This window comes from Ziziphus jujuba, chromosome 11 (assembly GCF_031755915.1).
Source record: "Ziziphus jujuba cultivar Dongzao chromosome 11, ASM3175591v1".
Taxonomy (NCBI): domain Eukaryota; kingdom Viridiplantae; phylum Streptophyta; class Magnoliopsida; order Rosales; family Rhamnaceae; genus Ziziphus; species Ziziphus jujuba.
The window spans coordinates 12,955,474-12,973,972 of NC_083389.1; the positions used below are offsets into that span (position 1 = coordinate 12,955,474).

The 18,499-nt window shown below is 31.1% G+C and overlaps 2 protein-coding genes across 2 annotated transcripts; one reads left to right on the forward strand and one right to left on the reverse strand.

Annotated features, from left to right (window-relative positions):
* The first annotated feature begins 7,622 nt into the window (after positions 1-7,622).
* On the forward strand, positions 7,623-13,775 carry LOC107432535 (sodium/calcium exchanger NCL). Its single transcript, XM_016043685.4, has 7 exons — positions 7,623-8,194; positions 9,761-9,946; positions 10,697-10,878; positions 11,832-11,977; positions 12,089-12,365; positions 12,438-12,746; positions 13,299-13,775. Exons 1-7 carry the CDS (start codon positions 7,798-7,800, stop codon positions 13,545-13,547), a joined length of 1,746 nt encoding a protein of 581 aa, XP_015899171.1. The 5' UTR covers positions 7,623-7,797; the 3' UTR covers positions 13,548-13,775.
* A 1,326-nt stretch (positions 13,776-15,101) lies between these two features.
* Positions 15,102-18,142, reverse strand: LOC107432536 (uncharacterized). The gene is made up of 5 exons (XM_016043686.4): positions 16,661-18,142; positions 16,424-16,549; positions 15,872-16,035; positions 15,587-15,785; positions 15,102-15,472 (listed from the first exon to the last, which is right to left on the reverse strand). Exons 1-5 carry the CDS (start codon positions 17,282-17,284, stop codon positions 15,296-15,298), a joined length of 1,290 nt encoding a protein of 429 aa, XP_015899172.2. The 5' UTR covers positions 17,285-18,142; the 3' UTR covers positions 15,102-15,295.
* Between the last annotated feature and the right edge of the window lie 357 nt (positions 18,143-18,499).

Consider the following 18,499-nt stretch of genomic DNA (forward strand, 5'->3'; position numbering starts at 1 on the left):
CTATAAATAAAATTCTAAATCTTAATTATGGAAGAAATTTAAAGACATAAAAAAAATAGTTTCGATGGTTTTAACCATAGTTTGACGTAATAAAAGGCTACATATACCGTTTCATTCTCAAAGCAAGTAAAAGCTGTATTCCAAGAAAAAAAGTAAAAGTTTTGGAGATGGTTCAATCAAAAGGGTCGTACATTATATGACTAATTAATCCAATAATTCAGCCTGACAACCTAGTACCCCAAAAAGAATAAATGGCACTATCAGTTAATATATTGAAGATTCATCAAAGATATCAAATCAATTAGTTTTGTTAACATGGAAGCCGCAATAAATGGATCAAGTAGTGTCTTAAAACTACTGGATATAAAAATTTTGCCAAAAAAAAAAAAAAGAATATAAAAAGTTAAAAAGAAAAAAAAATTTAAGTCAGATAACTTCCTTTATGCATATGGGGCAGGCGAACCAAATCTTATAAAAATTAAAAAAAAAAAAAAAAAAAAAAGGGCAAAAGTCAGAATCGCCATATGCCGACATAGAAAGGCAATAAATTAGAATTCGTCCTTGTCGATCATAGTCAGGATTTGGGACCCATCTAACATGTCCTAATTTTTACCTTTCGTGTGTTAGGTGTTTTGCATAAACAAGACGCTGTTTCAACCGAGCAGACTTATAATAATAAATAAGAAAAAAATTGCAGGTTTCTTTCTTTTTCTTTCCGTTATGTACCTGAAAAGTACTAAACCTGACCCTTTCCCTTTTGCCCTTTTTTTTTTTTTTTTAATTAAATTAGCATAAAACTGAGATTTCTGGTTATAATTTAGGTTTTTTTTATTTCAATTATACTCAATTTATTAAAATATTTATTAAATATACTTAACAAATAATATTATAGATGATATAATAATATTTAATCAATTTAATTTTTTAATTTATTTATTTATTTAATATTTTATTTTTTTATAATTAAATTATATAAATATACAAATTAATAATATTTTAACTATCAATTGTTAAATAAATTTAATAATTACTGTTTTTATTTTGATTGTTATTTTTAAAATTTTAGGCTATCTCCCCTGTATGTATTACTGACAGAACTGGAAGGTATGGTGGGCTAATTACTAATTAAATGGGCACGTTTTTGCCTTGGTGCTCTGGCCCCCTTTGGATAGTAACCCAACCCAAACATTCATTGCAAGGGGACCACGTTCCATTTTATTGTCCTTCAATTATTGGGGTTCGTTTGGTTATATTTCTTATTCCACCATAAAAAGAATGGAAATTAAATGCCAAAAAAAAAAAAAAATGAAAGGTTATTCAACGTAAAAAAGTGACTCAACATTTTTAAAAAAATAATTTCTAATCCAGTCAGTATGGAACTTTATTTGCATACTAGACTAACATTGCAACCCATTTCAACCAAAATGCTTTCTTTCTTTCTGTTTTTTTTTTCCTTTTTTTTTTTTTTTTTTTTTTTTTGGGTTGGTGAAATAATGACAACGTTAATGAGAAGGAAGTTGACAATCTTCAGAGATAAGTGAATATAAAAGCAAAAGAACATTGTTCTCTTTTTAAGAGGGAGAAAATGTGATGGTGAATGTATTGCTATTCAATCAACTCGCTTTTATTTGCAAAGTGAAAAATAAAATAAAAATTATAACTATTTAAATATAGAGGTAGATGAAGAATACACGCAATAAGAGGAATTGACTCCTATGGACATACTTAAACATGGTAAGTAAACTTTTGAATGACGTTTTTGTAAATTTCTTTATGAGAAAGATAAATTTGTATTTTCCTCTATCCTAGAGGTAATGAAATTAGAATTTGGGATTATTATACCATGAATAAATGGTTTTATTACATCTTCAATTTGAAAATATAAAAATGTTTAAGAGCTCTCAATATCGTGTGAAATGAAAGTAAAAAGAAACATAGTGAATAATTAATTTGGTAATCTCATGTGAAGAATGAGAATATTATAGGCGATGATTTAATGTGGGAATTTTTTCCCCAAAAAAAAAAAAAATTAATGTGGGAATAAACAATTATTTTATTTTATTTTTTTTTTTTTGGGGGTGGGGACTCAAAACAAAGATAAAAGTGTTGAAAAGGATAAAAATGAATTTACTAAACTACCCTCTATTTAATTGGTGCATAGAACATATATATCCTGTAATTCAGGGGTGGATGTACGAAGGGAAATAGGGGGACAACTGCCTTTTGAATTTTTTTTTTTTCCCCTTTAATATATAATATATTATATTTAGTTCTAGGAAAAAAAATTATTTTAGAGAACAAATATTGCCACTCTTAAAAGACAAAATAAATAACTAGCACCTCTTTTAACTAGTGCCTTTTCAGTATTTTCATTCAAAATTATGTATTATATTCTTTTTATTTACGAAAAAAGTACTCTTAAAAATTATATTTTATCCCCCAGAATAGCTATTGTTATTGGAAAGTAAATAAAATTATTTTCTAAAGTTTCTCAAACTATATTTTTCTCCCTAATCTAGTTATTGGTCCTTATATTGGAAAAATATCGTTAATAAACATGTTTTTATTTTTTTTAACTAAATTATGTGTAGTTTGTTTAGTTGTATTGTTTATTAATGTTAGTTAAAAGTGTTTATAGTTTAATAGACATATTAATTAACTACAAATATAAAATAAAAAAAAATAAAACACAAACTAACATAATTTCAAATTATACTTCATTTGATATATTTATATATATTTTTTTTTTCTACAACCTAAGTTCCAAATTTGTTTTGCATTCTGTTTGGAACGCCGGCGTCCCAAATATTTATAATTTAATACCTTTTCCATCAATGGAATATTTTATACCTCATAAAATAATCAAAATTTGACTAACGAAGCGATTGAGCAACATGATATTCGGGAAGCCGTTCGCCTATAAACCTTAGACAAAGTTTCATAACTTATTACGAGTGGAATTTTTTCATTGCTCAATGTAATTATATATATATATATATAAGAAGACATCACTCAATTAACCATGGATCGTTAGAGACATCTTATTTATTTATTAATTGGTCTTTTACTTTTTATATTAGAAGTGAAATTTAAATTCATAATCATTATTAAAAAAAAAAAAAAGTGAGCCGTTCGATTGTTTTCTATAACAATTATTTATTTATTGTTAAGATTATGTTTAATATGAAGAATAGACGTATAAATATAATAATTATTCTATATGATTAATTATTACTATCTTTGATCAATTTTATATTTAAGAATTATTTATTTCATTAGAATATTTATTCTTTTATTTTAAAAAATAATTATTTTATTCAAAAAGTTTGGATTGTTATTCATTTATTTGAAGGATAAATATTCTTATTATATGTAAAATATATTTATATCAAGATTGATATTTTTACATATAATAAATAACTTTAAAATTTGACTTAACTCTTGCCAAAGTTGATATTTTTGAAAAGAAAAAAATTTCTTTATAAAAATTAATAATTGAATCTAATTTAAAATAATAATCAAACATATGTTAGGAAAATATATTTTTTTTATTTTTATAAATAAGTAGTTCTATTTTGTAGAAATAAGCATGCTATATATTAAACGTGACTTAAAAGTTCTACTACATTTTAGAAACATCTATATCATTATTGTGTGATCTAAACTCTCTCTCTCTCTCTCTCTCTCTCTCTCTCTCTCTCTCTCTCTCTCTTTTAATGAAAAATAAAACTTATCAATAAAAAAATTTAAAAATATTACCCCTTTAGATTTTATTTTTGAAAAATTATTATGTCCCTCTTTATTTTTATAAATATATAAAAAAATTATCTATTAAATTTTATAAGTTTTCATTAATTAATTTTAATATTTAGAGACTAAAATTATATTTTTATAATGTTATTCAATTTATAAATTTTTTTTAAAATTTATTTAACTTTTAATGGGTAAAAATTGACAGATTAATCAAATTTAATAGATATAAAAAATAAAAGAGATTAAAAATGAATTTTTAAAATTATATTATCACAAAATCTAAAAAATGTAAATAAAATTTGCCCTAAAAAATTATCCAATTCAATTAATGACAAGTGTGAGAGGTCTGTATAAAGAACTAAACGATACAATGCCTATGGTGCTTTGGTTTGTCTGAACGAAAATATAGGTTGTCTGTCTGAAGAAGCCAGGTGGCTTGTCCATGTACAAAACACTTTTCCGGATAGTTTACCAATAAAATATTTTCTGTTATGCCAAAAAAAAAAAAAATTCTGAAAATGTTATTATCGATTATAATACCACCTCAGCACACAGAAAATGGTCCCTATTCATTCAATATTTATTAGGACCACTATAATTTTATATATCTATATATAGGCATGTAATTTTACTGGAATTTTTTTTATTAAAAAAGAGAAAAATTTATTATTATTATTTTTTTGTTTTTTTGAGAAAAGAAAATGTATTAGTTGGGTGAGATATCGAGAAGGGACCTTGTTCAACTATATCAACAAATCTTATCTAAAAGTCTATCCATGTGGGCCATTCAAACTGTCACACCGCCTTGTTTAGGAATTGACTATGACGTTGACATTAGGTAATTAGCTTCTACTCCACACGTGGCAGCACATATTTTGCCGGCCGACGTCGGATTCTGAGTATATATAATAGTGGAGAGTGTATCGTTTTGATTTTCTCTACGTGTCCTTTTGTTGCTGCTTGCGGGATCCGGATATTTTATTTTATTCTTTTAATCAAATTACTATAATTTCTCAACTAAAACTCCGTTTTTGGTCAAGTTTTTGGAAATCTAAACTGTTTTAGAGAAGTGAAAACTATCTCATGAGTAAAGTTTTTTGAAACTCTAAATCCAGTTTTCAATGCTTAGATAGTTGTTAGAAAATGAAAAGGTACGGATTTAAAAAATAAATAAATTTTCAAATTTAAAAAAAAAAAATGAAAACTATTGTGTGTCATTTCAAAAATCACTAAAAAATTATTTTTAATTTGTAACATAAAATTTAACTTCATTACTTTAAAATCCTAAATTTTCAATTACTAACTAAAAAAGAGAAAAATCAATTTTTCAAAAAAAAAATTATAATTCTTGAAAAGAAAATTAATTCTAAAAATCTAAATTGTCGAATTTAATTTCCATTAAGAATTTGACACTTTTCAAACATTTGAATTCCAAGTGTAGGTGTTAAACCATGCCACTGGGCTAACCTTAAATGGCAAGCATGTAAAGGCACTTGTTTTTTTAGGCACTTTATAACATCGCTATCATTCCTAAGTTATTTTTGGTTTGGATATTCTTTTAGGTGTACGCGTGAAAGCCGCTGGATGAGATCCCAGATTTTCTAAAACTTCAATTCTAAGAAATAAAAAAGTTGTATGAAATCTTTACAAATTAGAAATAACCTTACTTTGGGATGTGACTGATATGCCAGGCCATCCATTTCAATCCTAAATTATGGGTTTTTTTTTTAATTGAATAAATATTATATTATAAAGTTAAAAATTATATTTCTTTTTGTAAATCATTAATATTTTGATTAGTAGCAATTTATATACATGTATAACTATTACATGAAATTTCAAATCATTTATAATATATGGAATAAATTTTCTGAACTTATTATCCGTCGTTTCATATTTATCTTATGTGAAATAAAGCAAAGCTGCTTATATACTAATAACCGCTTCATATTTGCCCGAGCTAGTACCCAAAAAATAAATAAAAAGTGTTGCACACAAAAAGAAATAAAAAAAAAAGAAAAAGAAAAAAAAGAACACTTAGGAATCGTAGTGCAGACTGCAGAGTGAATGGGGAATAAAAAACTCGTCACAGCCCAAAAAAAAAAAAAAAATGCATGAATTTTTGGGAATAATTTTTTTTTTGGGTAAATAGAGCATTCATTAAGAGAAAAAACAAAACAAAACCTCCAAAAGGAGGACTCCATGACAAGGCCACAGCTAAGCATATCAGGGGCCATAGTATCAAGCAATTCCTTAGGGAGGGAATCAAGACAAAAGAGATTCAAATCAAAAACAACATTATCATAAAGAGCTAATTTAACAGTAAGATCAGCCAAGGAATTTTTGAGAATAAATGGAAAGGCAAAATATAAATTCCTTAATTGTTTCACAAAAGGAAAAGTTAGAAGGAATTTAATTTAAAAAATGCGAAAATGGGAATAAGATAAGAACCAATATCTTCGTTTGTAGGCATGTATGGAAATGCAATAATGATTCTGTATATATGTGAGCAAAAGTCTACATAATTACAAGCAAAGACAGGTGGCTTGAGTATGGTCACATATTTTTTTATTATTTTTAATATTATTATTATTTTGGATAAAATATTTGAAAATATTCAATAAAAAGGATGTATTATACCGACAGTGGTAATTTATCCGAAAAAAATTAATTTCATCATTATGTTTATGGTTTAAGAGTTTTAATATGCTTTATTTACCAAAAAAAAAAAAAAGTTTTAATATGCTTTGTCCCATGTTACAATACAAAATCATTCATTTTATATCTATATTACTATTAAAAAATATCTTTTTGATTCATAAAAAATGAAGAAGAGTATTTAGAGTTTAAGTTGTTAGTAATAAGACAAATCTAAAAGAATAATAATTTTTTAAAATGTTTTCATGAAAGGGTTAAATGCTTTAGAATGTATACAGTATATTCTTATGCGGAAATTCTATGGTGAAGATGGTCTGCATGAGGACTGCAGTATTAGTGACGATTTTTCATAGTATTAACGACGGTTTTTTAGAAAATTATCACCAATACTGTGATTTGTATGAGGACCATCCACACCATAGACGGACTATATTCTCATGTATATGATTTACATGAGATACTGTTTTTTTTCTATAATGTTCTCCTAAACAAATGATGAAAATACCTTAAAAAATATCCCAATTGGAGCAATCCAGATAATGATAACAAAAATGGTAAAAGTAAAAATATATGATGTTTAGTGTTTCTTCTATTTCTTCAAGCTTCAAAATTATAAATAGTTATTTTCTTTTTATAACCTGTTTTGGTAGTCCTCTAATCACCTATATATATATATATATATATAAACTGTAGGGGTCAAATATTTGTTAAAAAGTGTAAATATATATATATATATATTTAATTTACTTCCAGCATATATATACTTTTTAAAACAATGAACAGGAATAAAGTCATGAATTCAAAACATACAAATAGAAAACAAATTATTATAAATGAAACAGGGGCAGCAAGACCCTTTTAGATAAATATAAAATTAAACTGGCCCATTCATCCATCAATTCCTCACCCATTTTCACTTCCATAATGATTTCCTTTATGGATTTTGGAGAACCAGAAAAAGGAAGGAACCAGAAAAAGGAAGGAAAATCATTTCCTTTCCAAAACATAGTCATTTTTTGTTTTACTATTAAACCACCTGTAATTTATGAGATACAGCGGGGCCAAAATGGGAAAAGAACAAAAAAAGGGTAAAAACGAAACGTTAAATATAGAAGGGTCGATGTCGATCCATTTGCATTCCATCGATTGGATCATTAATATCCAACAAATTATTCAATTTTTTCACCAGAAAAGAAACAAATTGTTCCGTTTTCCTTTTTTTCAGCAAATTAATTTTAAATTATTAGAAGTGTTCCATAAAAAAAGAAAAAAATACACGTCTCAAACGCTGAAACGCTCTCTCTCTGTCTCTCTCTCACTCATAAATAATCAGCAAATCATTAACTTTCTTTCTCTCGCTCAGTTGGTTTAGATGAACAACCAGCCATGTCTAAACCACTGTTATTCACCACCTTCTTCTTCTTCTTTTTGTTCCTAATCCTCTGCGGTCAATCTCACTGCCGCTCCATCACCGACCGTACATCGTCATCTGATCTGGTATCCGATGGGGTACATGATCACCGGGACACATCGTATCTTCGTCTCGACCGGTTTTCTTATGCCGCTGAGTCTACCTGCGAGCAGACCTATGGTTTTTTGCCCTGCACCACCACCGTGCTCGGTAATCTCTTCCTGATCCTTGTCTATGGCTACCTTATGTACACCTCTGCTACCTACCTATCCAATGGCAGTGAGCTCTTGCTTGAGATTCTCGGCCCCGGGATTGTCGGTGGTTTGTTCCTTCCTGTTCTCGGAGCGCTTCCTGACGCCATGCTCATTCTCGGTACTTTCGTTTTTTTTTTTTTTCTCCTCGAAATTTATTTCTCTTTTAATATATTTCTTTCTGTGTTTGGTTGCTGAGAAATTGTAGGAAAATGAAAATCAAGGAAGATTTTTTTTTTTTTTTTTTTGGGTGGATCTAGATTTATTTTTATTTTTGTTTATTTGGTAAAGTTTAAACGTTGATGCGTAAAAGCGGTGTTAGGGGTGGGTGGTTGTCTGTTTTCTAGAAGGTATGGCTCGTACTTAAAAAATAAATAAATAAAGTTCAGTAAATATCCGAATATTTTGTGGATTTTTGTTAATTTTATTAAAATATTAAATTTATCAATTGCACATAGTTTTGAAACTTTTGATTGGATTCAATGTAATGTGGCTTTTCCTACTTTAATTTTTATTTTTGTTTTATTCTCTTTTACAAGTTGTGCACTGCTTTGTGCTTTATGACCTTTTATTTTTGGTCTTTCGCTTTCTTCACTTCTGTTCCTTCTGCTTCCATATCTTTTTCCCCTCCTATTATATAATAGAAATTTTATTGAAACAAAAAAAAAATTAATATATAAAATCCTATTTATGTATTTTCTTATTTTATCTTTTTTTTTTCCTTTCTCATTCATAATTTACTTTTAATTAAAGAATAAAAATGAAAATTTTAATCATTATTTGTTATTAGTATTTTGTCTTTTCTCTTGTTGATTCTGAACTTCGCACATGGCTATTAGCTAAGTAAAAACAGAATGCAAAACAAATTTGGAACTTAGATTGTAGAGAATCGGAGACGAAATAGAACAACATTAAAAGATGGCTTAGTCAAGCTCTGCTTATGTGAAAAGAAATATGATATACAATTATAGCATTCATTTCAATTGGTAATAAAACTTTCACATGGGATTACTGAAAATATGATTATTTTTCTTTTTGGTAAAAGAAAACTTAACGGAACATCAAAATGGGTTGACCCTGAAAAGATGTAAATAATATAATGATACTGACTACTGATGAAGCATGTATGCAGTTTTCATGTGTTTGCTTTCACCACTCCCTGCATAAGAAACATTTTCTTTATAAAATACCGACTATTTGAATCTCAGGCAGCCGACAAGCATGAAAATCCTTGTTGTATAGCTTTTTAAAATGAACACCACCTGATTTGACCTGGAAACTTTGTTTATCAAGTTTTGCTAAAATTTAGGAGCAATATTACATTTTTAGCTCCTTTTTTATTTTTTATTTTTTATTTTTTTATTTTTTTATTTTTTTTGTTCTCAGCAATGGTTAATTATGTAAATCTCTCTCTGCTACGTGCTAACATAAAGAGTTTTATGTAGTTTTAGCTATTCATATTAAGAAAAGAAAATTAAAAAAAGTGACAGTATCTCATATAGTGCCAACTAATTAGGAGAGACCCATTGAATTGTAACTTTTGCGGTTACTACAAATTAATTTTTCTCTCTGTTTTTCTCGCATCTGTGCATTACTGCAATTTATATTGTATAACAACTGATAATGGTAATGTACTAATGATTCATTTCTTAACTGCTTCTCCTTTCTTCCACTTATTTTCTTTCAGTATCTGGACTTTCTGGAAGCCGAGAAACCGCGCAAAGTCAGGTTTCTGTTGGAATGGGCTTGCTATCTGGGTCTACTGTCATGCTTCTTACAGTAATATGGGGATCCTGTGTTCTCGTTGGCAAATGCGATATTGAAGGTCCAGCTGCAGTTGATGGAAAGGATACAAAAGGATTTAGTTTGACTGGTATGCCAGTATCTTCTAGAAATAGTTAGTTTTAGGCATTCTCAAATATTATCATCGTAGATAAAGGTCTCATTTCATATATATATATATATATATATATATGTATGTATATATATATATACACTTTTTTTTTTTTTTTTTTTTTTTGTTTCTGTTTTCCCGGGGGGTTTGGGGGTGGCAAGGGATAATTAATCATCCATTCCTCAGCATCATCGATATGGTGTATAAATACATTACTAACTTACAAAGGAAAAATAAATATTTGGAAATGCTTGTCAGAAAGCGGATTCTCCATGTTTTGTTTTTACTGGAACTATTATTTAAAAGTGAAAGTTTAGGAGAAAATAAAAGAACATAAAGAAATTTGCCTCAAAAGAGATAAATACTGTGTCAGAGAATTTTTTCCAGCAAGCTAAGCATAACAGGGAGCCCCATCTTAGCTACATTTATGTTGCCTGTCAGCCAAGAAAAAGAAAATTCAATGGTTCTTGGAGTGTTTTTCCATATCTTTCTATGATATTTCTGTAACTGTCCAACTTACGAAGAAGAGACTAAAAGCTGTCCTCCCCAACCATGTGTCCTGCAATATTAGAACAAGTAATAGAAGACAGTACAACCCAGCAAAACAGTGTGATTAATGGAACTAGACACTGAATGTTAAGTAATTGTCTTTCACGGATGAAATTAATAACTGTAAACTCTAAATTTTGGTGGAAGAGAATTGAAATAAGGAACTTTTGATAAATGCAGGTTCTGGTGTCAGTACTGATATCTGGACTAGCTATGCTGCAAGGATTATGGCTGTATCTGTTCTCCCGTTTATTATTGTTCAACTACCACAACTTCTCCATTCAGACTCGGGAAGACATTTAGCAGTATTGATAGCGCTTATTGTCTCGGTTGCACTATTACTTTCATATTGCCTTTATCAGGTAAAGTAGACTTATTTTATTGTAATTATGTATCATATACAGTTCTTAAGGTGTATTTTTTTCCCCCTCTTTGTTTGATAGACATAATCATGATTCATATATATATAATTGATGGCTGATAGGTTGTAAAGTTCGTTCTTGTTCTCCAGTTGTAGTTTATGCCGTATACCTGACAGCTTTGCCCCTTCATTCTTACACTCAGCTTGAATATGCTTGTTTTAAGCCAGAGGAAAATAAATGTCATTAAAGTGGATAAAAAATCTTTAATAAAAAAATAATTAGCATTATGTTTTTGGGCCTGGTTAGAAGGTATCGAGGAGAGGGGTTAGTTTATCTTTCATTTTGATATGTGTTACTATAACATAAACCTTGCCTGTAGTAGGCATGAGCCCTCAGCCATGTAAAAGTGGTGGGCTCTAACATTTGTCTAGGGTAAAGTGCTATTAATCTTTTACAACCTAAGTTGGCCTCAAATGTTCTGCTTATACAAACTAAGCTGGCACGTAAGATTAATTCTCACTGAATGGGTGGAAGTTGTCATTTGAGAGATTAAAATTTTAGTTCCAATTAACTTCAGGTATTCGTTGAGGCTTCTGGGTAATGCCTAGCCTGGAATATGTTTCCATTGTTTCACATAGATGATTTTGGATATATAAAGATTATTAACTGGGAAAGCAATATTATTGACTCATTAGACAGCCCTGTTCTTGAATAAGGTTGACTGCCTACAATAGTTTCAGTTCTTAAAGGAACCTGGTGCCCTAATTTGCAGCATTTAATAATTAGATGTTTTATTCAAAGGTTTGCTATGTATCCTGAATAAGGCATACATATGATAAGTTCTGTAGCTAACTGTAATCTGTATGCAATTTTGTTTTCCTGTTGTTTTCATAACCATATTGGTAGTCATTTGGATTGATTTTGACTTTCCTATATTTTAATTGTTGGTGCAGGTTTTTCAGCCTTGGATACAGAGAAGACGGTTAGCTTATGCAAAGCACAAGCATGTTATTTCAGGAATTTTGCAACATTTTAAGAATAGCGCAATGGGAAAGCTACTTAATGAGGATGGCCAACCCAACAAAGAAGTTATACATAAGTGAGTTTTTGTTATATGCTAACGCATTAGTTAGTTGCTCTCACTTTTTGTTTTTGGGGTGCGGTGTTAATGACCTAAAATAGCTTTGTTTTCAAATGATTGTTATACTAGGTTGTTTTTGAGAATTGATGAGAACGGTGATGGACATCTTTCAGCTTCTGAATTGAAGGCACTGATTATAGGAATCCGATTTGATGAAATTGACTTGGATAAGGATGATGCTGTGGAGAAAGTGATGAAAGATTTTGATACTAGTAATAATGCATACGTTGATGCAGATGAATTCTTCCGTGGTATCTCTAGATGGCTAGATGAGGCAAAGCGTGTAGGGGATGCCAACGAAGACCCTGGATTTCGTACAATGAAATTTTTAAATGATTTTCACCTGGTAAGTTTTGCATATGCAGACATTTAGATTTACTCCTGCTAATCTTCTGACAATTTTGTATTTCATTTACAGCGGATAAAGCATGAGCATAGCCTTTTGGGGGCGAGCGATCAAGGTGATGAGGTCGTTGAGGGTGTTGAAGATGCCAAATGGGTAACTTTCAGAGCCATATTAATGTTACTGGTAGGAGCTGCTATAGCAGCTGCATTTGCAGATCCGCTGGTAGATGTTGTCGACAACTTTTCAGATGCCACAAGCATTCCCACTTTCTTTATCTCATTCATTGCACTCCCTCTGGCTACTAACTCTAGTGAAGCTGTATCCGCTATAATCTTTGCTAGCAGAAAGAAGATTAGAACTGCCTCTTTAACGTTTTCTGAGGTTTGCATCTTACATATTCCTCTTCCCTTTATGTTTTACCTCTGTAAACTTAATAGTAGTAAGATAAATTCATAATGCTTTGGTAATTTATTAGTTGGAGTCCTATAAATTAAGTTATAGATGTCTGTACTGCATTCCTTGATATTTAAAATTTGATTGGAACAAACATGTGAACAAATCTGCAGTCTATGAAAACCATCCTAAACAGATTCGTTTAGTATTTGAGACCTTTTAAGAATTTGTTAAAGTCAGCTACACTTTTTTGTGAGATATTTAGGCAAACATTGCTTTTATTTTGCTCTTGCCAAGTTACTTTATGATTCTGTGTGTATGTATGTGTATGTACAGATATTATTTGTAATGTTTTTCTGTTAGCATGAATTAAGTACATTGTAATTATTCTTTGTTTGGAAATCTGCTGATAGAACCTAAGTTGGATTGCTGCACATAATCAAATAAGTTAAAATTTGTTTTCGTGGAAGAGGAAAAAATGTCAACTGGATTTTAATGCTTGAAAAGGAAAAGTCACTGTTCTTGTTTTTGTTGTTGCAGCTGTATGGGGCAGTAACAATGAACAATGTTCTCTGCCTATCTGTGTTTTTGGCCCTTGTTTACGTTCGGGGATTAACATGGGATTTCTCGTCGGAAGTGCTGGTAATTCTTATCGTATGTGTTGTCATGGGAATCTTTGGCAGCTTCCGCACTAGTTTCCCTCTCTGGACATCTTCATTGGCTTTCTTGCTTTATCCATTCTCTCTTGCTCTGGTGTATGTTCTGGATTATGTTTTTGGCTGGTCATAGATTTAAAAGTCATATTAAAGGGTGTTCTTCGGCTTATCTTAATACTTTCATGGATCTTTTCTCCTTTTTCACTTGTTGTATTGTCTACATATTTGAAAGATATTTTGCTTTTAAGATTTGATTAGTAGGAAGATTTATTCCCATTAGTTACTTTGTGTAACTTTGAGACGTGTTGGAGCACCTCTATGATCAGCAAGTTTTCTAAATATATATTTATTGTTACATCTACTGGTAATTTCAATTTGGAGAGGCAATCTTTAAATTTGAAATCGTGACTTGGTTAAATTTCTGTTGATCTGTCGTTGGCTGTTGAATCAAACAACAACTAAAATGGTACAAGTTAGTGTTAAATTATAGGAAAAATGGGAAATTTTATCCGCAGTAGAAATTTTTTTATAGTTTGTCGTTGACTTGCATTTTTAGCTTCCATGTTTAATAGCCAGCTAATATTTGCCTAGTCCACACTTCATAAATTTTTATACGGACAGTTTTTATTGCCAAAAGATAGGACTTTTTGTTGAGATACTGAATGTTATATTGAGTTGTGCCCGCATAACTAAAAATATAATATGATGAATACTATGCTAAAGACCAAAACTCTTCCTAAAAAAAAATTATTTTAACTGTAACAAAACTTTTTGTAACTAATTTTTAATCACAGCTCGATTTGTAATCCCTTTTATGGTTAGTACTTACTTTTATTCACAGATTAAACTTTGTGACCAGAGGATGCTTTTTCTTTGCAGTGCTTTCTTGTATGTAGCCTTCATATTTTCATGAATGAGTAGCTTTTCGAACTTGGAAGATAATATACATTGATCCCACTTTTTGCACAATGAGTAGAATTTACCCATAAACCTCATTTTAACTTCTTGTATTGTCTCTTACATAAGAAAAGGCAGATACTGTAACGAAATTAAAATAATAGATGTCTTTGTAATTCTGTAAAAATTGCAACCTTGCAATGTAGGTTAAAAGGCATTCAGCTTTTATTTTCATACACTAAATGAGTTTTGCATGGTATTTTCTGGTTAACATTAGCATTTTTTTATTTTTTATTTTGGTTTCATTCTCTTTATTTATTTATTTCCTTTGGTAAACATTCTTAGCATTTTTTTTCTTCCTTCATACACCCAGGCCAGATGGCCTTTTCGGTCAATCTCACAATGCAACCATAGCAAAAGGTAAGGTCTTGAAACCCCATGTGAAACAACTACTAAGATAGCACAAATCAGATCCTCACAATACAATCCCATATGCAAAAAAGTTTGTTGCCAATCCAGTGACCACTGCCTCACTCATCCCCTATATCATCGACCAACCAACCAATCAAGCTAAAATAATAATAATAACAATAATAAAAGAAACATATAAAAAGAAAACTCCATAAACCCCAAGAAACCCCAAAACATAATCACCAACCAAACTCTGCCCTACACCAACACAATCGTTATCTCTATGCTCTTCACATGGCCAAGATTTGAGGTCCTTTTCTCATATATGCAAATTTAGACATATCTACACTACTTGTTGATATTGCCACCAAAAAAAAAAAAAAAAAAGAGCAAAAAACCCTACTTGTTGAAATCAATTCAAAGAAAAAATTTCCTAGTATGGTCTTCACGGACAGGACCAACTAGCCTGCCAATTACATTACAATAAATGGAGGTTTTTAGCCTTTTACAACTTCAGATTCAGATCAACATTTTCTCGTACTTCTCCATGGCAATTATGAGGTTTTTAGCCTTTTACAACTTCAGATTCAGATCAACATTTTCTCGTACTTCTCCATGGCAATTATGCATTGTGGTCTCTGCTTGGCCAATTTGTGGCGTTGCTGGTGGGAAGAAACTGTAGAAACGCTGTTGTTCAGTTGGGACACTTGGTTCTGGCTGGAACTTCGTCTTTGGGTCATTCACACTTCCCTTCAAGAAAGCAAGTAGAAACAAACAAAATGCAGCAGAAGAATGAGGACACCATGAAAACATGATATCAAATTAGTGAACTAGGAAAGCGGGTTTTGAGTTGTTTAGTCTCACTTGAAAGGGATGTGTAGCGAAATTGGGGATTTCGCAGTTGTGGAACGATAGATGCCCAGAAGGGAGGTTGAACTTTGGGCTCTGAGATGTCCAAGTAGGGAGGGATAGTGTGAGAAAATCTCCACTGAAAGCACCATTTTCTTGGATGCTATTCTTTGAATACGACTCCAAAATGGAAGTTGAGCATGAAGGGCCTTCTCTGAATGTGGCAGAAATTGAAAAACTAGTGAACAAAAACATGTCAATACATAATAAAAGAGGTCAAAAAGATGACAAGAAGCTAACCTTAACTTTGGGTGACTAGTCTCCAAATTAAAGCTGCCTCCATTCCTGCATGAAGCTGGTTCATCCACTCTCATGGGAGCAACAAAGGCAGGGAATTTGATGCTGAAAGGAGGACCCGGTGGATTGTCTAAAGAGAAGGGATATGGCCTTTTCATGCCAACTATCTATACCAAATTTGAAATAAGTAAAATTAAGAATCCACCAATATAAACTATGGCTCAAATCCAAATTACAAATATACAAACAACGAAATGAAATATATGTACATAAATGAAAACGCTCATAATCGCAGAGGAAAACTATCATTCTTGCTCATCTCTCTCTCTAAGCAAGCAGTTGGGACTAACTTACAATAGAGATAATACTATATCACAAAATCCACCAGCATCAAATTTCAATATTTAAGATTTATGCTCCTGATGACAGAACATATTGAATTACAGCCAATACAAAAATATATATATATATATATATATATATGTCTATACACAATCAAAATGGAAAATAACAAGATCAAAGGAAATAATTAGGGAGGAAAACATGTTATTATACCTTTTCTTCCTCTGGCCACATATGTGTAAAGTTGCCATTATAGCTTTGGTTTGAAGGGGGCTCCATCTGATAGCTTAATACAGATGATGATGACGATGATGATGAAGTTGATAATGGAACATTCACCTACAAGTTCCACAACACCAAAAACATAATTTTGAGACAAAAAGAGCAAAATTTAACCAAAATAAAAAAGAAAAAAATATATCGAAAAGTACACAGGCAGATTGTCTTAACCATAGAAGGAGGTTGGTAATGTTGCTGTGCTCTGCGCACCGAAGCATTGAGGGGCCAAACGGTGATGGGTTCATAAGGCAAATTCAAAGTAGAGCGATGTGCGAATCCAGGATCCAACCCAGACGAAATCTCCTTTTCAAGACTATACTCACGAGGATTCCACAATTTAGGAACATTGGCATGGCCTGGAATCTCAAACCCATCATTATTTGCTACCTGGTTTGTGAATGGAACATTGTTTGGCTTCCTAACATCGATGTTTTGGGCTGGCAGAAGAGGGGGTCTAAATAAGGAATTATCTACTGAAGGTAAAGAAGAGAACTGGATTGAAGAGGATGATTGATGGGAGTGATGATGGTAATGTGGAATAGGGAGAGAGATATATGAAGATTTGGTGGGTGACAAAGAAGATGGGGATGATAATATCGCAGCTGCAGCTACAACTGCTGCATCTTTCTTTTGCTGTTCTTCAAGCCTGATTTTCTCAAGCTGTGCCACACCAAGTCCTCTTTGTGGGACTTTTTTTTGCTTTGGTTTTTTGGAAGAAGATCTACCAATGCTTCCAATACCACCACCACCACCACTACTACTGCTACACTTCTGAGTTTGATCGTCTTGGGCCATTCCTATTTATCTTCCATCTAATTTTAAAAATAAACAGATTGCCAAAAACCAATTTTGGAGCAAACCCATCTACATAGGAAGATATTAGAGGAAAACCCTTTTCTTTTTCTTTTCTTTTTTTTTTTTAATAACTTTTTCTTGTGTTTTTATAATCAATTTTTTTACTGAGCCAACTCTTCTTGTATCTGTCAATGAAATTTGAAGAAAACCCCAGATACAGAGGTTAGAGAAACAAGGAAATACTCAATTCTCTCATAATTTGAAAATTAAAATTCGGGGGGTGAGTGCAAAAGGTAAAGAAAAATTTGAAGAATCCAAGCTAAAAAGGAATTTACCCACAATCTCGCAGAGGGAGGAACAAACCCAAGAGCTTAGCCAAGTTTTCAGCCAAAAAAATAAAAACAAATATATAATAAAAAATAACAAAATGAAGAGTAGAGAGAGTATCTCAAAATTTTCGGATTTTTCTCAAACCCAGTTGTTTGTCTGAGAGACAGATCAGATCAGAGAGAAACCAAAAATCTAATACATTATTTTTTTTTTAATATCATTTTCGAATTCAAAGTATGCAAATCTAGAGCAACTATGAATAATATTTTCTATCTCGTTTGTCGCCCAAATCCTCGCTCCACTCCTTGTTTCCTTCCTAGACCGACTCTCATGAAAGTGAAGTCTCCATTTTCTCTCTCTTCTCTCTCTCTCTCTCTCTCTCTCTCTCTGAGAAAAGCCAAACCCCAACTCAGATTTTCTCTCTCTAAATTATGCTTGAGACACCTCCAAATCCAAAAGGGTGCCAAAGAGCCAGTAATGGCTGACAGTGTCACCTTACCCTGTTCTGTTTCATTTGTTATTTTGGGTATATCATCCTCTGAGCCTGACTTTGCAGCATTCGGAATTAGGACCCACCTGTGGGGCCCTCCTATAGTGCCCTCTCTAAGCACATGCATGGTGATGGCGATTGGGAAAAATCCAGCACCATGAAAATTCTCCATCAGCCCATTAACGTTGTAATTTAGTGAAGAAAAAAAAATAAGCAACAGCAAACAGAAAAACTTTTAATCTTTAGTTTCTGGCTTTATTCCTGTGGGTACTACCAAGCTGAAGCACCAATTACAGAAAGTTTAGATTTTTAATAAATCATGCCCTTTTATCTAATTTTTCAAATTTTAGTTATTATCCATTATTTGAATTATAATCACACATATTCTGTACACA